This window comes from Jaculus jaculus, chromosome 1 (genome assembly GCF_020740685.1).
Source record: "Jaculus jaculus isolate mJacJac1 chromosome 1, mJacJac1.mat.Y.cur, whole genome shotgun sequence".
In the NCBI taxonomy this organism is placed as follows: domain Eukaryota; kingdom Metazoa; phylum Chordata; class Mammalia; order Rodentia; family Dipodidae; genus Jaculus; species Jaculus jaculus.
The window spans coordinates 65,747,145-65,771,538 of NC_059102.1; the positions used below are offsets into that span (position 1 = coordinate 65,747,145).

Consider the following 24,394-nt stretch of genomic DNA (forward strand, 5'->3'; position numbering starts at 1 on the left):
GCAGTTGAGTGATGGAGGATCCCCCAGATTTCTTGCAAGGATGAGAACGTTGTGGTCTGTATCATTCTCTGCTCTATTTTCTTTCCTTTCTGTCATCTTTCACAGATAAAGGTTCTAGAAAAGTGCTTGATCAGCTTATCGAATCAATCGCCAGGCATAGGCATGCTACAATGCCTCAAAGGAGGGGGAAAATTATGTGCCCTTTAACATCCCCTCAGTTGAGAAGGAGGTCACTGCTTTATGGACAGAAACCTGGAGCACAGATGTATATTATCAGTGTTCTTGTTTCCGGTCCCTGCCCCATTGTGGGACTCGATCAAATCACTTAATCAAACTGTGCCTCAGTCTTCCTGCAGATAAAGGGATTCTTTGGGGTTGGGGAGAGTTTGATATTAAGGAACCAATAAGAGAAAGAGTCCATTTGGGGAAAAAAAAAAAAGAACAAAAAATATCAAATGATTGCATTTGCAAAATCATCATGATCAGTGATTTCTTTACCCTTTGGAAAACTGAATGCCAGGAAGACAACGTCACCACAAAGGTTTAAACCTTGAGTCTGTGACAAATTGTCATGATCCCAGTCCCAGAGGCTTCCTACAGAAAATGATAGGATTATTTTCTCCATCTTTCCAGAGTCTAGGTAATGTTATGATTGCCTTTTTGCTTTATGTTTGGGTCTTAAAGAAAACTGGGCTTTTGGGTTGGAGAGATGGCTAAACAGTTAAAGCACTTGCCTGCAAAGCATAAGGACCAAGGTTCGATTCCCCAAGACCCACATAAGCCAGATGTACAAGGTGGCGCATGCATTGCAGTGGCTGGAGGCCCTGGTGTGCCCATTCTCTCTCTTGCTCTGTCTGCCTCATTCTTTCTCATGAAAAAATAAATAGTTAAAAAAAAAGGCTTTCTGTTTCTTCTACTTAAAGAGCAGATCATAAAGCCACTCTCTAAATATTTATGGTGGCCTCCATCTAGTTAAGGCCCAGCGCAGCTGTTGGGGCCGAAGGTGAGCCTCAGGGACACCACCCCGACCTCCTCTCACCAGTAGTTCCATTGTCATCCTTCCTGCTCTCGGTCTCGGTCTCTTTGAGCTGCTCAGTAATTTACTGAACAAAGTCAGAGAAGTGCCACCCACAGGTACTTGAACCTTCATTGTTTCTCCTCAAGTTGTCAAGACCCCATAGTGTTGGTGGGAACTCTGGCCGAGGCCAGCACTCCATCCAGTTCCATGGTCTTGAATGTGCCAGAGTGGAACTCTTTGGGAGATAGAGGGTCGAGGAAGGAGAGAATTGATGGCAGATCCCTACCTCAGGTGCAGTGAACATCACAGTGACATGGCTGACCCCAAATTCATGCATCCAGTAGCCTGAAAATAAGGACACACAGTGACAGAAATGTGCTTCTTGTGGCTCTTCCACTGAGAATGCATCAAATCAGATGACAGTTAACCCCTGTTTTCTCTCTTCTGCACCAGCCACTCTTGCAGGGCTCCTTCCTATACCTGACTGTGGTGGGCGTCGATTATGAGTTCAGGGAGACAGAGGTTCAGGGAAGTGACTTGGCAGTACTGTGTGTCACATAGGGTGACTGCCAGGAAGCTAGAAGTCAGTACAAGCCTGCCTTCCTGTAGTGTGAATTCCATTCAGTGCCCTCCTCATTCCAGAGCTTTCTGTGTTTTGACCTGCAAGTCATGTCAAGTACCACCTTTCTGGAAGACCAGATGTGGTTTCTGAGGTGAAGGAATGGAAGTCAGTTTGAGAAAAATATTTGGTTTGCCTCAGGCAACTGGATTTAGAGGAGACAAAGTCCCAGGGTCTTTGGACAGTGGTTTTCCAAGAGTCTGAAAGGCATGCTTTGCCCTGACCCTGACCAAAGTAGCTGTTTGCTGAATACTTGAAACAGTGATGATGGTGTTTAAAAGCTGCCACGATCCTAGTATTTTTGGTTGCACAACATCACTGCCCTTTATGACAAATATAAGTTTAGAGTTTCTGAAAAAGAGAAGAATATAATAGAAACCCACATCAGAGACCTAGTCCCAAGCCTGATGGCTCTCATTTCTCTCTGTTGATTGTGGGGCCCACGAAAAGGGCTTCTTTTATTCTGCTCTCCAGTTCTATTATAATATCTATACATTATTGAATTGGAACTCATTTTAGGATTTGGAAATATGGCTTAACACAGAGCACTTGTGTAGCCTTTATACATTCTACCTAATCGTTGCATAGTTCTTCTTAGAGCAACAGAAAAAATGGTATGCAGATTTTCTCAACCATGTTTGATTCATACAGTGGGAAATTGTCAGCTTGACAAGGTGTAAGTTCTTAGTTTCAAAGTTTTCAGTCCTGACAATGGTAAGATTTGAAGATTCTGGGAAGATTGGTGCACAAAACTATCAGATTAGTGGGAATGCCTCTCAGTCAAAGTGAAAAGAATAGACAAAATTAAAACTTCAGGTTCCCAGTTTTGAACTGACCTGCTCAAATCACTCCTCCTCAGTTTTGTTACCATAATCAAAATCACAGTAGAAGAGTGTAGGGGATTTAGAAACAAAAGCCATTGTCATTTAAAATAAAAAATAAATTAAATTAAATGGCTGGGGGGGTGTGGATAGGGCAATATTGTGATGGACTTGAATTATTCACAAGGGAAGAAGGTTTGTCTCCATGTGGATATACTCATGATCCCTTGTGAAAGTTAAGTGGTATATTATATGGGGAGAGATGCTGACACACTTCCACATTCAATAGATCACCTCATGTGCTTTGCTTAGAGAAATTAATGGTGATAAATGCCCTTTTCTTTGCCAGTGTTTGACTCTTTTTGCATATTAATCTCAGCTGAATTGAGAGATGTATCCACTCTGCACAATAATCACTGTTGATACAACTCGAGGGAATCCAGTGTTTACAAGTACATGTCTGAAAATATCTTGAATAATTTATGTACATTGTTACAGGATTGGTCAAGGAGAATCAAAATGCTGTCATGTGATTAACACTTTTTAGAGGAAATTTATTATTCTTGCCACTTTCTAAAACTTCAACTATAATAAGGCCAGAATGAATTGTAACTTGTATTTAAGTTTTCAAAAGTGGATTTCATTCACTACATTCCAAATCACTTAGAGGATGGTTATTCACAACACAAATACATGTGAAAGAAGTGAGACCACCGTGTTTTTGATGCAGTGATAATCCTGATCCTGGAGTGAAAATAGAGGAATTATGTTAAGAGATTGCATTTAATCAGAAGTGTGAATTTAACCCCAGGTGGCATTCAACCAGTAGAATTAGTTTTAGCTACTTAAGAATTCTATTTCCTTTTAATACTTGGGCAATCATTGTTGTTTTCAAATATCTTGTTTAAATTAATTACACTGAAGTTTATAATATAAAGTTCAGAAAATGAAGGTATCTTTGGGACATGATCTTGCCATTAAATAAGTGTTTAATAAGTTCATATTTAATAAGTACATAATAAGTTCACATCATTCCAGCCATACCACAGACACACATCTGTATGCGTGTGTGCACACGCGCACACACACACACATATACCACACCAAGAGATAAAGATAGAGGGAGAGAGAGACTTGGATTTTTTCTTTGTTTTTCTCTGTTTTCTTTGTCCACTAGAATATCTTTTGCAATGAGGAGGGGGGGTCATGTTTTACACAAGACAAAGCATAAATAAGCATCCTGCCTTCACCATATTTAAAGGAAGTTTATGGAGTGACATCATCAGTGGGATTGTTAACTGGTAATATTCTGAGATCATCTTTCTCAGAAAGTAAAACATCGAATAATGTGTGAGTGTGTATGTGTGTGTGTGTGTGTGTGTGTGTGTGTGTACTTACATACACAGTCTTCCTTGAAACATCAGGAAAAACTTATTACTTAAGTGTATTATTACCAATGGCTAGCATAAGCCATCTTAAATTTAAGTGCTTAAAATTTAATATTTTATTAAATATTCATACTTATATTAATATCCTCATTAAAATATAATGTATTTTATTGAAAATTAATGTTTAATATTAGATTATTAAAATTCAAATGTTAAAAATATTTAATGTTTAAGTGTTAAGGAAATATGGCATATTTTTTCTGATATTTGATACTCCTTTTTGTTTAGCTTCATGAGTTGGTTTCCACTTATTTTGTTGCTCTGTGATTTTCTTCTTTAATAATTTCTACATGTTTGTTGTCTGCTTTGATGGTAGTATTAGTTTGTCCTGTTAAAGTGCAGGCAATGTCCTTTATTCATTCTGAGATGGCAACACTTAGCACCATGAGATTAACTGACTTTATTCAACGCCTTGTCCAGGACCTTGTACCGCTTGTGTCTGCAGTAGTCGTCCAGGTGCGTGACCTCTGTTAGCAACTACTTTGTGTTTTGTATTTATCTGTACACATTACCTTTTATTGCTTTTGAAATTTAGACTGGTGAGATGGAGGAAATGCTCTGTGTGAAATGATAAAAATCTATACAAGAGTGTATTTCAAGTAGGTGAGGTCAAACAGTAGGGTGCAGTGACACATTGAAAACAAGAATAATGAATGGAAGGGCTATATCTTCTATGAACATTTTAATTTATGTTGCTCATTGTTAGCAGTGCAGTCAACTTTGTGCTACTTTCTGTGATTAGAATACAAAATCCTCTTATAACTTTGTAGGATTAAGACTAGATGTCGGCTTTCCTGTTATACCACTTTCTTGTTACAACTTTCTGTTACTCTTTTTCTTCTACTTAATAGAAAACTTAGACATATCATTGATTAACACAGTGTAAAAAATATCTGTTAATTCACACCAATATTTGAAATTTTATTGGCAACCATTACCTTTGGGACTGTAGATACTAACACCTATTTTCTTTCCCCCAAAGCATACAGTTAAAATGCAATGTATGAAGTACTTTAGGAACCTGCCTGTATTTTGCACTTCATAGTTCTACTCTCTTGTCAATGCCATTTTAAAAACTGTAGAATACAAAAGTGTAAGTGATTTATTTTTCCTCCCCAAACTGGCCAAGCTAGTGGTTGGTGACACTCTATCAGGAACTTGGGAAGCATCGTTTCCCTCTTTGCTTTGCACTGCTTTTGTGTGGCACACACTCATTCATGCCATCTCCTCTGGACACAGAGAGCATCATGCTGCTGGGGGACCTGCAAAACATACACACGCACACACTGATTACTTAGAAACAGCTCTGTAAATAAGTATTTTGCATTTATAAAACATTATTTATTGTCCTATGAGAGTCAGCAAACAATGGCTATTATTTGCTCTCCTCTTAGAGTTTCAGAGATGTTAATACTCACAATGAAAGCATTAAGTAATTATGACTACTAATTTCTAGGACAGTATTTTATATCTTCTAAACTACACTCCATTTTATACTTTCTGTTGGAATGTTTCATACTTGCAACCCTTCCTATTGTAGGAATTATTTCATAATGTCTCTACTATTTAGATGACATTTATGGTGGTTAGAGTCAGGTGTCCCCCATAAACTTAGGTGTTCTGAATGCTTAGGACCCCAGCTGATGGCTGTTTGGAAATTGGAACCTCCTGGAGGTGATATATTGTTGGGGGTGGGATTATGGGTGTTATAGCCAGCTTCCTCTCGCCAGTGGTTGGCATACTCTCTTGCTGCTGTTGTCCACCTGATGTTGGCCAAGAGGTGATGTCCACCTTCTGTTCATGCGATCGTTTTCCCCTGCCATTATGGAGCTTCCCCTCTAGTCTATAAACCAAAATAAACCCTTTTCACAAGATGCTGTTGGCTGGGTGTTGTCTGCTAGCAACATAAAGAGGTTTGCAACATTGAACCTATAATTTCTTAAATATTTTATTTTTATTTATTTGAGAGACTGGGAGAGAGAGTGAGTATGGGTGTGCCAGGGCCTCTAGCCACTGCAAACGAACACTAGAGGCATGTTCCATCTTGTGCATCTGGCTTACGTGGGTACAAGGGAATTGAACCTGGGTCCTTAGGCTTCACAGGCAAATGCCTTAACTAAGTTTGCTTACTAAATAAACTAGTTTACATGGACTAACATTACAAAAGTACTCTTAGATTTTGCATTTGGCCTTATACTTAAGAGGACCATTGCTTGTTCTTTGTTTAAGCTAACTTTGTTTTCATCATATGAAGAAATGGGATTGTGGGGACATGTTTACCTTAAATCTGTGTTTCTCTTCAAAAATACATTCAAGGTACATGGAAGCTCTGAACTGGTTGATTTGATGTCAGGAAATCTGCTTCCATGAGAACTGCATAGGCTCTCTTTTTAGAGGACAAATTGCAATGCCAGCATGCTTGAGGATTACTACAAACATCTGTGGTCTACAGACAAGCTACAAACAAAATTAAACCATTATTCTGAGCTTTCCCATTACCTTGTCATACTGTCTGTAACATTTCTTGAGATTTTTATGCAGCTAGTGTCTTTGTATTCAACTTTCTGCTGAAATACCTAGCATTCCAAGAGACTCTTCATTATAATCTTTTTTTTTTTTTTTTTTTTTTTTTTGGTTTTTCGAGATAGGGTCTCACTCTAGCTCAGGCTGATCTTGAATTCACTATATAGTCTCAGGTTGACCTCGAACTCATAGTGATCCTCATACCTCTGCCTCCTGAGTGCTGGGATTAAAGGAGTGCGCCACCATACCTGGGTATTTTCTTATTAAATTAAAAAATATTTAATTAATTTATTTGCCATAAGAGAGAGAACAAAGGAAATAGAAAGAAAAAAAATGGGTGCACAAGAGCCCCTAGCTGCTCCGAAGGAACTCCAAATGCATGTGCCACTTTGTGCATTTGGTTTTATGTAGGTATTAGGTATTTAAAAAAATAAGCTTTTAGTGACAGTTTTTTTTTAGGTCTAGACAATAAACCGTAATTCCCTCCCATCAGCCACATTGTCACCCTCCCAAATTTGCCCTCCATTGAGTTCACTATTATTTGCAGTTAGTGTCTCTTTTATTTTGATGGCATCTTTTTTTTTTTCATCTTAATTTGAAGGTCTTATATAGATAGCATCAGGCACCATGACATCATGAATATCAATGACAGTGTCTGGAAGACAACATTGTTAGCAGCCCTACCCTTCCTTTGGCTTTTATATTCTTTCTAACACCTCTTCTGCAATGAACTCTGAGCGTTGGAGGGTTATGATACAGACATCTTACTGCTCAATGTTCCCCTCACTTCTCAACATTGTGGTGAGTTTTGAGTTACCTCAGAGGTCATGGCCATAGGAAAAGAGAAGCTTCTCAAACCAAAAGAGAGAGAGTAGCATCAATATGTGGGCACAAACATAAGTGCTTAGAGGGCAGTTTGGTGGGCATGATATATCCATTTAGCCAGAAAATAGTAGTCATTACTCCCCTAGGGCTAATGATCTCTGCCATTGGATTTTGATTAAGTTTTCAGTATCAGGCATGTGTTTCTTCCTATGGAGTTGTCTTCCAATCCAATCAGAGAACAGTTTTGGTTTCTCCCATTGTAGATGCGCTACTATTGCACCAGTTGGTACATTTGGCCTGGCTGGCCAATCATAAAGTTTGCAGGGACAACTGCTGGTTAACACCATTGGTGACTTCTCTCTCCCAAAAGGTTGCATGCTGCATAGCTTTTTCCAGCAGTCTGACTGGTAGTCAATAGGGAGGAAGTTCCTAGCTTAGATGTAGCTTGATTTCTCAGTAACCTGTAGCCCAGACATGTGCCTTAGCAGTAGTGTCTTACCATCTAGCTCTGGTGGCTGGATAACCAAGAGATTTTTCTTGATAACCTTACTTAAAATAGTTTCTTGCTCCATAATCACTGCACCTCCTCATAGCATTTGCTTTTTGCATCATTTGACCTTATGACAATCTATTTTATAATCTTTATTTACATACATGTTGCTGTCTGATTCTCACTAGAATGGAAACTGCCTGAGGAAATTGTTTTATTTACTGACATTCTGTTGCGTATAAAATAATACCTACCACATAATAATTGCTCAATGAATACTTTTGTAGTCAAATGGAAAATAAAGTAAGTGAAAGGCTTTGAAGATGGAGAATAAGTTTTACTGTTTTAATCTGATATAACCATTTATTTTTCCCTTCCACAAATAATCATAGAAGTAGAGGGATAAACAGGTAAAAAGTTAAAAAATTTTTAGAGGTGTATAGCTAATAATGGAATCGTTTTATTTTATTATTTTTAATTTTTTTTGGTTTATTTTTATTTATTTATTTGAGAGTGACAGAGAGAGAGAGAGAGAGAATGGGCATGCCAGGGCTTCCAGCTACTGCAGATGATTTCCAAATGCGTGTGCCCCCTAGTGCATCTGGCTAACGTGGATCCTGGGGAATCGAGCCTTGAACTGGGTTCCTTAGGCTTCACAGGCAAGCTCTTAACCGCTAAGCCATCTCTCCAGCCCTGCAATAGTTTTAAATGGAGAAATATGATCTGAGTTATCAAAGTGTGAATAGTATTCTAACAATAATGCTATCGTTTTTTTCAATAAACACAGTATAGCAAGATTAAATTCATATCATACATTTCTAAAAGTTTGGCTCTTAAAAAAGGCCAAATATATTTTATGGAAGAATCTAATTTTAAGTGTGCCCTGTATTGCCTTCTGTAACACTATTTCTAAATGTATATGTAGTATTTATTTCACAACTTCTCTCTCACATGTTGTTTCAAAAATTATATGATCCCTTGTATTCCTAACCAGATGTATTTTGAAACATTAGCTGTGTGCCATTATTAAACAGGTTCAAAATACTTATTCTAAGAAGATCAAGCAAAATTTCTTCATCAAGAAGAATATGTTTTATTTTGTTCTCAGGTAGATATCTGAAATAAGTTGGTTTCAAACTATTGTTTTTTTTTCAAGAATGACAACATAATGTCACTATTTAATAATCCATATTTTCATGGTACTAAATGGAGCAAAATTTAAAGAATAGAGTATATTTGTCTAACCGTGTGCTTCTACTAGATTGCTTGATCTTTTCATTGGGAAATTCTGATTTTTTGACCAGAGAATGATGCTAGGATTTGTTGCCCTTTAATTTTAGTAGTTAGGAGTTGCATATTAATGATTGAATGTCTTCACTGAGTTGTTTTTTTTTTCATAGCAAAAAAGTGCATTTCCCTATGATCTTGACTCCTATTTTTTTCTCTTAATCAAATTAGATGTATTTGTTAGTGGAGAAAACAAAGAGGATAATCCCTTTCAATTTCTTACCTTCTGTTTTTTAAAGTTACTTTCAAAACCACACAAATATGAACTCTTTATTTATTTTCTCCAACCTGCTTCATTCAAATCATGAAAGGAATAAAATAGTTCACTGTCCTCTTTCCTAAATACCACTTTAGCATTTTCATAGCGTGCCAAGACAATTTAGCAGCTGGACCATCAACCCCGCTTCTCTATAGCATCTAATAACTTTTTCTTCGTGTCAAACTCGACAATAGCTAAAAACTAAAAGGGTTGTGTTGCTGTGTTGGTTCAAATGTCATGATCCCCATAGCTCATGTGTTGGAACCCTTGGTTCCCAGCTGGTGGTCTGTGCTGGAGGGAGGAAGTCGGTGGGGATGGGCCTGAGGTTGCTGTAGACAGGCTGTAACTACTTCTGCCCTTCTCTGCTTCCTTTTTGAGGAAGCAATGCAATGCAGGAATCCTGTTGTGGCCTGCCTTGCCTTCCCCACTATGATGAACCTTCCCCTCAATCTATAAGCCAGATTAAACCCTCTCCTTCCAGAGCTGCTTTTGTTTAAGTATTTGTTCATAGCAGCAAGAACGTAAATGATACAAGGGGACTGGAAGATAGGCTTAGTCTTTCTCCCCTCGTGTTACACACAGATCACATAGTCTGCTGGTGGCAATGATATTAAACCACATCCCTAAATTTCAACTCCATTTTGCATGTCATTATTTATTTAATCCCATTAACATAAATTCATTTGTTTGCAGTTTTTAGTTACTAAGTAGTAGGCTTCAGTTAAGGTTTCCTACATATGCATATAAACAACGATGCAGATTTACCTATTTTGTCATTTGTGTAGATATTTCCCAGTTATGCTTCATAGAGTTGTACAACATTAGGTTCCCCCACCATTGTGTGAGCATGACACTTCTCTATACTAACACTGTGATCAATCTTTACATTGATGGCGTTTGGAAGGCGAAAGTCATATTTTAGGTTTTCAGTTTGCTTTTTTCTTTGTATTTATTCTAGTCATATTTTGTCACTGATGTGAAATATCTGACACAGGCTACTTAGAAGAAGATAATTTGTTTATAAGCACAGCTAGAGGGTCAAGATCTGGCAATCCTGCTGGCCTCTGGTAAGGTCAAATGATGATGATGGTGAGAGCATATGTAGGGATAAGCAGTCACATCTGAAACAGGAAGCAGAGCTAGTAGGATCCCATAATTCCCTTTGAGGACACAGTTCTATTTGAACTTGCACTAGGCTCCACATCGTCAATGTTCCACCTCCTTCCTTCACTGTCTTCCTGGGGATCTTCTGTCAGTGAACCTTTGGGAAACACCAACCATACTCAAGCCATACCCATACGAACCTAGGAACAATGTGAGATCTTTAAAAATGTTGATGTATCATTCCACGGATCTCTACTTTTCTCCTTTGCCTATGATTCTGTTGAATTGTTACCTTATTGAATATAATAATTCCTTATGTATTAGAGAGAAAGCCCATCGCCTATAATAACTATCAATTTTTTACTTTTCTTTTCATACTTTTTGTTATGGCAAATTTACACTTTATTCACATAGTTAAACTTATCAGCATTTCTGTATCAGTTTTTAAATTTACATTATACATAGACATACATCTTTCACTACAAGGTCATTTTTAAAAATTTCACATATTTCTTATAGATAGGTTTACCATTATATTTAAATATTTGATCCATTAGTAATGGATCCTGATCTAAGATGTGGGAGTAACTTCAATTTTATTTTGTTTTTGTTGGCTGTTGTTCTAACACCATAATTTATTAAGGAATATGTTAAAGGGTCTACAGCATCCTTTGTTTTTCTATATATTTTGAGTCAATTTCTGTACCTTGTAGTTGGCTCCATTGGTATACCTGAAAATACTTGGTATCAGTATGTTCTAATCATGATCTTTAGTATATTTGAGTATCTATAGATTTATTTATTCCTTACTGAAGATATAAAGTGATACCACATTTGTTTCTCATTTACATTGAAGCCATAACTTAGAGTATATACTCATTTGATAATATATTTTTTATTTTCTTTTGTTGTTGATAAATTATTTACACCATTAGTAGGATTAGAAAGTTGAAAATTTGAAAGTAATTAAACAGGTGTTCAGTCGAGGCTGTTGGTCATGCTTCTAGTAATTACCAATTGATGTACTTCAGTTGTCAAGTAAGAGTAGAGGAGTTTCCTTAAAAAAGGAAGAGTCTCCTAAGAAGTAAAAGTCCAGTGTCTACATGTGGAGAGACAGGAGAACGTTGATGGAGACTGAGTAAAACCTTGTAGCATACTTATGTTGAGTAAGGATGGACAGGCATGATTTTAAGGTCCCTTTCTGTTGTTTATACACTCTGCATTTACTTTTAATGCATTGGAACAGAAGTTAAGCCAGTGAGAAATAACACATTGTAAGTCTCTTCTCTACTGGGGCCAGTTGTATGAAAGTGAATTTTTTTAAAATTATTTTTTGGTTATTTTTATTTATTTATTTATTTGAGAGTGACAGACAGAGAGAGAAAGAGGCAGATAGAGAGAGAGAGAGAATGGGCACTCCAGGGCCTCCAGCCACTGCAAAAGAATTCCAAACGCGTGCGCCCCCTTCTGCATTCTGGGGAGTCGAGCCTCAAACCGGGGTCATTAAGCTTCACAGGCAAGCGCTTAACTGCTAAGTCATTTCTCCAGCCCGAAAGTGAATTTTTAAGTGTTCCTTCTTTGTAGCAGGCTTCGTGGATGTGACGTATCTGTATAGCATACTGCTTCTTCGCTCTCCTTAAAGAGCTTAAGGATGGACATAGGGATAACAGGTAAAAAGCATAACTATAGCATTTATAGTCATATACACCATCCAATTCAAGAGGTGGTTTCCCCTTCTCCAAAAAGTAGACTAAGACTGTGTTATTTGAGTACTGCAGCATTGTGATCAGCCAGAGGGACTTAAGTCAAACCTAGATGCCAAGCTTCTGTGTCACCTCTGTCCACCAAGCCCTGTGACAAAGCGTTTATGTTTGGTAAAATTACAGAAGAGATGACATTGGGCAAGATAATTTTTCCACTTTAATGCCCACAGTTCATCTAGGATAATGGCTGTCACGTGGTTTTTCTCTCACTCTTCCCATTTGTGTGCGTGGAAGGAGAAGTGCACACTTCTGATGGCAGAGCCATCCGTCCCAGCCCAGTAAATATTCCTGACTTTAAGGAACTTCATCGATGAGTCCACACTGGCAGACATTTGATACATCCTGATATTTGCATACACACAAGTTGGAAGCCTGGAATAGGTGAAGCTTCCAGTGGGAAAGGTCATTGCCAGTATAAGATCAGCTTTGAAGATTTCTGTTTAAACAGATCTGAAGCCTTCTTTTACCTAGCATAGACATATGAACTAGATCAACCTTATTGGAGTGAGATTTACAGATGGTAATATGAGGGTTGGAAATATAAAGTCAAACTTATAAATGGTATAGATTATACAGTGACAGGGCTTTTGTTACGTGTCACTTATGGATATAACTCTATTTTTATGAATTAGAGAAAATGGGGAAATGCTTGCTAAATTTCCCTGTGAAAATATAAGCCATTAAAAAATAAACATACTTAGTATTCATACTCATACTTCCCTCATAGTGACTGGTACTTAATAGTTATTGTATGAACAAATAAGTAAATGAAGCTCATTCTCTAGAAAGGTTACTTGGAATGAAGAGGTTGCATGTTACTAGGAAGTAGGCAATCAGAGTATTTTGTACTTTCATTGAGAAGGATACCATAGTGTTCCTGCTCCTCTAAGCAATCCTTTTTTTCCTTTTTATAGACAGCTTCAAAATTTACAGAAAATAAACCATGATAATTCCCCTCCCCTCTCCCACTTTTCCCTTCACAAATCCACACTCCTTCATATCCCCTCCCTCTCTCCATTAGTCTCTTTTATTTTGATGTCATCATCTTTTCCTCCTGCTAGGAGGGTCTTGTGAACATAATGCTAGGGACTGTGAGGTCATGGATATTCAAGGCCAATTTCTGTCTGGTTGATTGCATTGTAAGCATTCCTGTCCTTCCTTCGGCTCTTACATTCTTTCCGCCCCCTCCTCCGCAGTGGACCCTGAGCCTTGGAGGGTGTGATAGAGATGTTTCAGTGCTGAACATCCCTCTATCACTTCTTCTCAGCACTGTGATGCCTTTTGGGTGATCCCGATGGTTACCCCATCTGCCATCTGTAAAGAGAAGCTTCTCAACCAAAAGTGTGAATAACATTAATATGTGGGTATGAACGTTAAGAGAAGTGCCTAAGCAATCTTTTAATGAGGTAAGCGAGTGAGATTTGAAATCTTTGTCTAGGGGCAGATGAGCAATTACCGTGGTGGACTACAAAGGCTCCCTACAATAATTTTTACTTCCTGTGTGAAATCAGGTGTGAATGGCTGGATAGAACATTTCAAAATATTGTGACTTAGTTAGGGATATCAATAGAAGTATCAGCCAAAGGCAGTTTTAGGAACAACTTGAATTCCATTAGAGCTGATCCATTTGAAATGCACTTTTGAAACGGAGATATGCTTATTTTCATGTTGCTGTCGTAATAAACTTTTAAAAAATAACACCATACCTAGCTCTGCCATGAGATTTCAGATGTATTAAATTCAAGGTTTAAGCAGAGATCATAGTTAAAAGTTGATTTTTCTCAAGTGTTGCAGTTTCCAATTTTAGAGCTGGTATGGAGCCTACAACTCAAGAAACAGGAGTGATTCACTAATCTTGTGTAAGAGATAAGAAAGAGTGGAGCATTGGGTTTTTCACCAAATAGTTATCTTACACCATTTTTTTTTTCTCAAAATCATAGCTATGTGAAGATGCTGCACACCTATAATCCCAGCACTTGAGAGCAGAGGCAGGGGGATTAGTGCAAGTTCAGGGCTAGCCTGGCCTACATAGCATGTTTGAGGCCATCTAACACTATAAGCAAGACACAACCAAGATAAAATACCTATCTCTTTCTGTATAATTTATATCTACATATACACCTATCTATTTAATTTATTATCTATCTCTCTATGTATATGTCTATCTGTCTATCTATATATCTGTCTATCTATCTATCTATCTATCTATCTATCTATCTATCTATCTATCTATCATCTGTCTATCTGCCCTGAAACATTTGGTCCCTGGACATTTGAAAAAAGCTGGTGCATGATCCGAAAACGTTTAAAATTTTGAAGCATAGTAGAAGTCAGGGGCATATCAGTGAAGGTCAGCATGTTCGTGAAGTTTTACTGAGCACAGATGTACCTGTCGTGTGACAGTAGCAGCATGAACAGATGCATCTGAGATCATACAGCCTGCAAAGCCTGTAATATTTGCTACTTTAACCTATACTGCAAAAGCTTGCCAACTCCAAATAGGAATGGAAATATATTCCACTCTCCGTTTGGAATAAATTGTGAGTAACATGTGTTTTCTTAAGTTTAAAGGCTAGAGCTTGGTGTTGAGATAAATATAAGTGATATGTCTTTAAAAGACTAAAACACCTGCTCACATTGAAAATAAAGGACTTGCTTTCTAGGGAATCCCTGAACTCTAGGACTTCAAGATTTTAGTTAGCACAGGGATATCTGATTTAAATAACAATGACTGAAAAACGGGAAATGTCTGAGACTCATTTATGTTATGCTAATTGTGATGGAACTTGAACACTCACCAAATGTCCCACTTCTTGAAAGGTGGAGTGGATCCAACAGCAGGTTGTCAAAAAACGGACAAAGAGGGATTATGACTTCAGCCGGGCCCAGTCTACCTACTTCAACGATCCCAAGTGGCCAAGCATGTGGTACATGGTAAGCCCACTGAAGAAGTCTGTCCTGGGACCACCTTGTCCAGTTTTGTGTTGAATGAGGAAAATCTGCTCTATGCTCCGGGAAGGCACAGAAAGAATCTGTGGACTCTGTGCTTTACTTATACTCACTGAATGAAAATAGTTGTCTGGGGCTTTGGTGAACTGTACTCTTTGATTCTAAGGAGAAAGATAAGGAATCTCCAAGTCACAGACACCGGGTTTGAGAGTATGCTTTGCATGTGCTTTCTAATTTCAGATCTGGAGATGGAAAGCCATGCTGAGGTGTCTTTATCAATACAATTCATCGTGCCATCTCTCCTCTCTCTCTCTCTCTCTCTCTCTCTCTCTTTCTCTCTCTCTCTCTCTCTCTCTCTTTTGAGGTAGGGTCTTGCTGTAGCCTAGGTTGACCTAAAGTTTACCATAGGCAGTCTCAGGATGTACTTGAACTCATGGTGATCCTCCTCCATCTGCCTCCCAAGTGCTAGGAATAAAGCCCTAATCCACCACACCCGCTCTCACAATGCCATCTTTATGCATTATACTTTGTTCTCATTAGTCGACCCCCATGTTATCTTCTTTTACCTTTTATTTTAGTTATTTCTTGTTAATGAAGAGTAAGAGCCCATGTCTAATGGGCTTATTTTCAATTATTCGTGCTGGCAGCTAGTGACACAGTGAACGCAGGTGTTCATTTCCTTTGTCCTTCCTCTGCACCACGGTCCCTGCTGCAGTGTCTGTGAGCTGTGTGCTGGGTCCTGCCTCTAGCTCATTATGCTGGGCCCATTCCTTTCATTGTGTATTGACCAGAAGAGAATGGGGATTAAAGGTGAAGTATGCTTCAATATGTGTTTTAATTGATTTGAAAGTTTTTCTCATATCACTCCTTTCCTTGCAAATTGGTATACAAAACCATTCTGTCTAGCCTTGAGGCTTCAATCACTAGTATAGGGAGACAGTGCATTTAGAGAGGTTGTGATAGATATGATAGCTGTGCAATTCTCTCTCTGCTTTCACACATTCTGCTCAGGTTTCTTACTAGGCATTGACAGTTTCAGTCCTAGAAACATACCTCACTTCTTATTGTATCAACAAGCTTCTTCCTTTATCCAATTAAGCATCATGATGAAACACTAGGAATTCAGAAAGACATGATTTGTGCATCCTGAGATGAGTAAAGGCCCAGAGAGAGCTTGTGAGGCAAGTGACTCCTACATCAAAATTTCCTTGTGTCATGAGCATTCAGTGAGCCGCTGGTTATTGAACAATGGTTGTATTTTTTATTTACAGGTTTGATTGTCCCTTTAGAGTCTTGGCCTCACCATCAAATAGAAATGCTTCATGTTTTGGTGGCAAGTAGGCCTTGGGCCATAGATTGGTTCTAATATGTAGTATGCAATAAATGACAAATAAGTTCTAGTTGCAGAAATGGATGAGCAACAGCCCTAAGTGGGATATCTATATCATATCCCCTTCCAAGGGCTAGGGAACATTGTGGAATGTGGGGCAGAAGGATTGTGAAAACCAGAGGATGGGAAGTAGAACTGTGGAATGTTGTCTTTTGGATATGACAGGGCTATTACAGTCATGAGATCAAAGCAGCTGTGGTTATTTACACAAAGCATGCACAAAATTGGGTCTGTCGGCATTCTATCATAGGTAGTGGAGGGGCTCATGATGCCCCCACCACTTCCTGAGAAGTCATTGTTACTTAATGATTGCTGGGGGAGCAGAGAGACGTTTTCTTCAGTGATGTAGCCACTGGTGAGTTCCCCGTGCTCCTGTAAATAGTGCCCCCCTACACCCATACCCATGCATAGGTAATTGAATTTGGTGGATCATACACACAAAAATGACATCACAGTAGAAGATGGACTAGTTGGAAAGAAGAAGAGAGGGGAAGGGAGGAAGAGAAGGCAATGGAGGTTAAATATGATAAAAAATTGTGTGTGTGTGTGTGTGTGTGTGTGTGTGTGTGTGTGTGTGTGTGTGTGTATAGAACTTGTCAAAAAAAAATGGACTGAAGAGATGGCTTAGTGGTTAAGGCACCTGCCTGCAAAGCCTAAGGACTCAGGTTTGATTCCCCAGTACTCATGTAAGCCATATATACAAAGTGGTACATGAATCTGGAGTTTGTTTGCCATGGCTGGAGTCCCTCATGTGCCCAGTGTCTCTCTTTCTTTCTATCTGTCTGCCTCCCTCTCTCAAATAAATACATACATAAATAAAATAATTTTTTAAATCAAAAAATAAAGAAATGAATAAAAAAAGCTGTGATCACTCAGCACAGAAAATCTCCCACATTTTAATGAGTTCCCCATGTTTTGTTCATCCTTTTGCTAAATTCTAGGATGTAGTATACTATTGTCAATGTTTTAGCAGTGAAAAATCATCATCACTACGTTATAAATGAGGAAATTTAAATTTGAAAAATTAAGAAGCTTTTCTTGCTTCACACTGCTCACCAGAGATGGAGCCTAATACTCAAAGCTAAGTTACTATACCTAGAGGCCCAGGATTCCAACTTCCTTGTACATCTCCTAAGCTGTCAAGCAGCAAAATCACATGGAGAGGTTATTGAGAGCGGATTACTGCACATCCTCCATCCCTCTTCATCAGCAGAGTCTGGGAATTAGTTTTTCATACAAGGTCCCTACTGATGTGATGCTGAGTCCAGGCAGGAAGTTCTTTGAGAAACCAATTCTCTACATTTTCTTTAAACACAAGGCTACATGAGTACAGCTTGCTTTGCCTCCCAGTTATGAGATGGGGAAGGAGGGCTTTCAACTTCAGTGGGACATTTGAAAACACATCTTGTCAATTTTAATTTTTCTTTTTTTATTATTAAGTAGAAACTGTATATGGACACATCATTGTTGGTATCTATCATTTCCCTTCCTCCTGCTCCCATTCCACTGAGGGCCCTCCTCAGTGGGATTGCTGGTATTCCCCATGGAGTTGTGGGCTATGAGTTGCGAGGGCAGCAATCAGCCATGGCAGGGCGTGGTACTGGCTCTGGATATCCCCTCCCACCCTGTGGCTCCTAAGATCTTTCTTCGCCCTCTTCCACCAAATTCCCTGAGCTGTGGTGGGTGTGTTTTGAGTCTCTTTTATCATTGGTTTCTTAGCAGCTTCTGGCTTTCTGTTTATATATATTGTGTATCTTCAGTGCCTGTCTCCAACATCCTGGCACAGGTTCTCAGGCTTGCCATGGAAGAAGCACTCTGTTGTTCATCTCTCTAATTCCTCTGTGGTTTCACCTGATCTCTAGCTGATGTTCAAGGGGTAGTTCTCCTGCTGGGGAGTCAGCTATCTTGTCTCGTTCATAGGTTTTGGTTGTCCTCGGCTCCCATGGCTTTCCGATTTTACCCCTGGAGGTCTAGCATGGTTCCACGTTTTTTACCTTCACTGGAAGTTCCCAAGTCAGATTTTTCTTGATCTTATCTTTTTCTTACTTATAGCATTTTCTGTTTGAGAAGCTGGCATGTTTAATATGAAAATATATTATGAAAATGTATTTTTATTTAACCTGTACTGATGGCTTAAACATTCTTTCAAGTTGTTCCAGAGATATAGTGTGTCTGATAGAAATGGTGTGAGGATATGGCTCATTTTAGGGAATTCAGTATGATAGAACTGGTTTTAACTTACGCAGGTGATGTAATAGGCCATTTTTATACTCTTATTTGACTCTAGAGCCAGCAAAGATAAGCAGGACTTGGATCTTAGAATGCCAGTTATATAAAGCATTGAGTTCAACATTATAAAAAAAATTATGACATACAAAAAGTTTAAAGAACACCATAAATACTTGTCCACTCATCCTCCCAAACCTAAGGAATAGAACTTGGTTCATTTATTGAAGTTCCCCATTTTAATTAGCATGTATTCATCTCCCCCAGAATCATCACAGATGATGGTGCATAAGCATTGTGGAAGTTTTCCTTTCTTGGTGGGAGATTTCTCCTTGTGGTGGTGGTAGGGTAATATAATTGATTGAAATTACCATAAAAGACATATTCCTATTGCAATTCAGCAGTTCACTGTTGATAAACCGGTCCAAGAATACAACTTGGAAATGAAACTTGTATGAAAATAGAAAAGTGCTTTTATTCCTTTAGTCACATAAATATGTTAATGCTTAAGGAAATTGAAGGACCATTTGAACTATTGCCTATTGGTTAAGAAATAATATGAATGAATTTTGGAGAAGCTCATAGTAAGTAACTTTTAAAAAATGAGTTTTTCTTTTTTAACCAAAGAAAAGTAATATCGACTTAGAAGAAAAATTGTACAGAGGCAGGGAAGGGGAAGGTTAATTAGTGGGCAGTAAGATATAATTAGGTAGACAAAAGAAATTCCATGCTGTAGATCAGAAAACAGTGACTGTTGTAGTGGTGATATATATCAAAGAGCTAGAAGGAAGGATCTGGAATATTTTACTACAGAGAAATCATAAATGTTTGAGGATATATTAAAACATCACATGGTAACCCATATATATTTAAATTTTAATGTGTCAGTTAAAAATAAAATTTGAAAAGGGAGAGGGAAATAAGAGGAAAGAAGCACCTGGAGTTTCTGGTGTTTGGCCTGTTGACACGAGTCGCTAGTTGGACTGGCACTCTGAACTAACCATCTTGGATCATTTTGTGATGAATGTTGGGTGGCCTGCTTAATATGCATCGTTTCCAGACTGATGGTAATAAACGGGCTCATGTTTTTGATGCACTGCCTCAGATTTCATGAAGGCTCTCTGGGTGGCTCTTTGGAGGGGGAAATCATATTTGTTGATCAGCAGAGTGAAAATTAGCTGAGTTCACTTATGCGTGTGGGGCTTATCTGCCAAAAACGATGAACAAGCCAGTATAGTAATTGCGAAAAATGATTGTAAGCCACATGGTTCTTTCTTAGCCAACTGGACAGTGTTCAGTACTCCAAGAGTTTGAGGCATTGCCGTGTCTGTGGTTGGCACACATTTTCCTCCTGAGTTATACTGCCATTTGACTCTAACAAAATCTGGTCGTGTTTGTGGCATTATTGTCTCAGTAGTTTGGAAATCATTCTTTTAAGACCCCTCATTTAGCTGGTTTAATTGAAAATGCGACATGGCGGAAGACTGCAGTGATGTGGCATGTTTCGATGTAGGCCAGTGGCTTTGGGGGAAGGAGAGCTTGCAGCGAGCAGTGGCTGGTGTACTTGGGGAACTTCTGGGAGTGGAGACATGGTCTTCGTGCAGTGGTATTTTCCACTATCTAGTTTTGGGACCTATTGAAAAGTATTTTATTTTTTATAACCTTAGTTCATCAGAAAAATATGAAGTGTGGATTGATAGTTTCCTAAGATTGTACCTACTTGAATTTTTCTCTAGTTCTACATGTTAAGATGTGCTGGGCATTGAGTCCAGGGAGAACAAATCAACAGTTTTGATTTCTAATCAGGAGTTACCCCATGAGCATAATACCTGGGTAGCATATTTTCATTGCATTTCTGCTTCAAACTTAGTAAGACACTGTATTGGAGGTCCCCAAGACCACCCACAGGGTCACTGAATCACTAGGAGGGCTCCGGTGACTCACCATGTAGTCACATTCATAGCAGTGGTTTGTGTCAGTGACAGGATACAGAACAAAAGTAGCAGACTGAAAAGACATGGGATAGGATGGAGTCCAGAGGAAACCAGTCTCTATCTTCTGAGAGACGACTTTACATGACGTCCCCTAGAGAGCACTGGGAGTGACGACACATGGGAGATCCTGCCTACCAGGGAAGCCTCACACTGCTAGCAGGAGCGTCGAGCTCTCTGCTGCCAGCGCGCCACTGCCATCACTCAGAAAGAAAGCCGGCGCTTCATCACAAGCCACACTGTGCTCAACAAGTTAGGTGCAGTGAGACGTTCTTAAGAGGGAATGGTCAGAATCCTAACATCCAAGACCCCAGGTGCCAGCCAAGGGACATCTTTACAAAAGGCCTTTCAGAGAATACTAGTCTGAAGCCTGCAGTACTTAGCACTATTCGGCACTTTCCCAAACCACACGTATAATTTGCCTGTGTCATTGTTCCTTCTCTCACTGAATAGATAGAGACTTGCATGTCACCCTTGACTCCTCCTTAAAAGCAAGGTCAGTTAGTCAAAGCCACTCTGTAGTCAGTGACCTCTCTCCTTCCCTGTCATGTCTATTAGTATAAACCACTACCTGTGCTCAGCTAGGCTATTGCAGTAGCTGTTGATCTGCCTCCCTGGTTCTATTTGGTTGTCTGTTGTCAACTTGGTCATTAAAATGGCATACTCACAGACCAAAGAAAACACTTCCCCCATTCCCTTGCTTAGGACTTCTGTGTGCCTGCCTTCAGTCTCCACTTGTCTTTATTTGTAGTGGAGTTCCATCTTCCCCCAATTCCTGTGGCTGGATGCTTCTCCCACACACACTTCCCTCCATCTTACCATAATATCTTTCTCAATCTGCCTGGAGTAGCCAGAGTCTTCATTGTTTATGCCAAATCACCGCTTATGTCTGTAAATACAATTAAACACGTTCAGCTCCGTCCGGTCATGTGATAACTACCCTTCCCACTCGGTAAATACTATGGAGGAAGTAACAATGGAAGAAGGTCACGGTGGAATCCTCAGTAACTCAATAAATTAATGGCTCAAAGAAACAACTATTTTATTTGTATTAATGTTTTCATGATGCTATGTCTTCAATTTCTTATGAAATTATTAACAAACCTGTAATAAAGAGAAATGAGTATTTTATAATTTGATTTTGAAGAATTTATGTGCTTATAATTTAACTTAAAAGTGTTTTCTTTTTGGTCTTATTTTTTTAATAGGTGTGTATGTGTGTGTGGGAGGGTGTGCATGCACAGGTGCACATGCATTTGGAAGAGAGAGGTTGATGATATCAGGCGTGTCCCTTTTTTTTTTTACCTTTTTATTGACAGTTTTAATTCAGATATGAAATGTATTTTGATGATAATCCCCCTTCATTACCTTCTTTTGTCTTTCTTCTTTCCACTGAATCTTCCTCCCAACTAGCTCTTATATTGTAATGTCTTTAAAAAGTATGTTATTTAATTTTTAAAATATTTGTTTATTTATGAGAGAGAGACAGAGAGTCAGATAGAGAGAGAATGGGTTGCCAGGGCCTCTAGCCACTGCAAACAACATCCAAATGCGTGTGACACCTTGTGCATCTGGCATCCCGTGGGTCCTGGGGAAGAAAACCTGGGTCCTTTTGGTTTCGCTGGGAAGTGATTAATGCCTATGCCATCTCTCCAGCCTTTACTTACTTTTTCTGAGAGACAGAGTTAGACGATGAATATGGGCATGCCAGGGCCTGTTGTCACTAAAAATGAACTCTAGACACATGTGCTACTTTGAGTATGTGGCTTTATGTGGGCATTGAGGAACCGAGCCCAAGCAGTCAGGTTTTGCAAACAAACACCTTTAACGACTGAGCAATCTCTGCAGCCCTTTGATGTCTTCTTAAAACTATTTTGCCTTCCTCCATTGCAAAATGTTGATGGGCCCAGTGTAACACAGGTCTTGTGCATGTAGTGACAGTCTCTGTGAGGTCATAAATGCAATAGCCACTTCATGTTTGAAAGACAGTGTTTCAAAGCAGTTCTCCCTTGGAACCTTGCACGACATGCTAGATATGTCTCATTCAGTATTGAGCACTCAACAGTCACTTATTCTTAGCACTGTGATGAAGTTTGAGTCTCCTCATTAATCACTGTCAACGGCAAAAAATAAAAGTTTCTCTGAACAAAGATGAGAGCAGCAGTAATCTATGGACATAAACATACATATTTACTATGCAATGTTATGGGTCCAATGTACCATTTAGAGTGCTAGGTTTCCCCCTAGGGCTTATGACCTTCCCAGCCATAGATTTTTGACTGCTTTTTCTTTTTCATTATTTATGTCTTGTATTGCCTTCTTTATTTCATTAGATTGGTGTCCTGCATCTTCTTTGATTCCTTTGATTTCCTCTTTAAGTTCCTCTTTGACTCCTTTGATTTGTTCTCTGACTTCTTTGAACATATTTACAATCATTCTTTTGAAATCTTTCTCAGGCATTTCCTCTAACTCGTTCTCACTGGAGGTCATTTCTGATGCATTAATACTTTTAGGTGGATTTATATCGTCTTGCTTTCTAGTGTTTCTTGTGTTATAATGTATATATTTTTGCATCTTGGATTAAGTTAATGCTTGGATTTTCTAGCTAGCTGGGTATTCTTAGTTGTATCAATTGATTTGATGTTATATATTTTCAGGGTAGGAGCTTAAGGTGTTAGATGTGGCTCTTAAGACTCTGAGAGTATCTACAAAGGTGCTCCTAGGGGTTGAGTTTCCCTGCTATGGGAGTATTCAAGTAGGCTGAGTGGAATAAAATACAGGTAGATTCTAAAAGTTAACTAAACACTGTACCCATTCAGTCAAAAACAGCCCCAAGTATGTATGCCAGAGTAGTTATTATAACAACCAGATCCTCTATCAACATAGAGGTTAAGATTTCTGGTCTGTTGAGGGATCCAAGTCAGCTTGTGACCAAGTGAGACCCTTCCCTGGTGCAATCCCAATTACCTTGGATGAGTTTGGTCTCAGTCAAGTTGCTGCCTGGGTCGTCGGGCTGCTGTTCTGATTTCTGGAGCTGGGCACTGGCTTTACCTGTGGGGCAAACCAAGCCTGGCAACTGTGGCCCTGCAGATCAGCACCCCCACTGCTGGACCTGCTGCTGCAAATGCTGCCTCTGCTGGGTCTGTCAGCAGCTGAAGCTACTGCTGCTGTTGCCTCTGTTGCTGCTGCTGCTGTAGCTGCCACTTCTGGAGCCACTGCTGTTGCTGAAGCTGTTGCTGCCGGGTCTGCTGTTGTTGCCACTCCTGGGTCTGCTGCTGCTGGGTCTGCTGTTACCGGTGCCAGAGCCGCTGATGTTGCTCCCGGACTCTGCTCCTGCTTGTGTCCCGCTATCGGCTCAAGTTGGCGTGGCCAGGTCCCGGGAAGCTGCTCTGTTCACCGGAGCTGGGCTCAGGCAGTGGGGGAGGGGAGGGAGCTACAGCTGCTCTGGTTCTCTCGCTGCTCCACGTGTTCTTCTACCTCGCGGTCTGCTCCTTCGTTGCTCACTGCCGCTCTCCCTTCCCATTTCCTGAGTTGCGGAGAGTGCGGTGTGAGGGAAGCTCCCGCACCTGGATTTTCCTGTGGCTGGAGCCGAGCCTGGCGGCTTGCTGGTGCGCTGTGGCCGCGGCGGTTGGCCGAGCTGCCGGGGCCGCTTTTGCCGGCCTGTGCGGGCTCTGGATGCTC

The 24,394-nt window shown here is 39.5% G+C and overlaps 1 protein-coding gene across 3 annotated transcripts in view; it reads left to right on the plus strand.

Moving 5' to 3' along the window:
• Pcsk5 (proprotein convertase subtilisin/kexin type 5) overlaps positions 1 to 24,394 on the plus strand; it is a 496,681-nt gene that overhangs the window by 76,240 nt on the left and 396,047 nt on the right. For all 3 annotated transcript variants that reach the window (XM_045145561.1, XM_045145571.1, XM_045145581.1), the window contains exon 3: positions 14,978 to 15,091. In XM_045145561.1, coding sequence (XP_045001496.1) covers positions 14,978 to 15,091 — 114 coding nt within the window. The remainder of the gene's footprint in view (positions 1 to 14,977; positions 15,092 to 24,394) is intronic.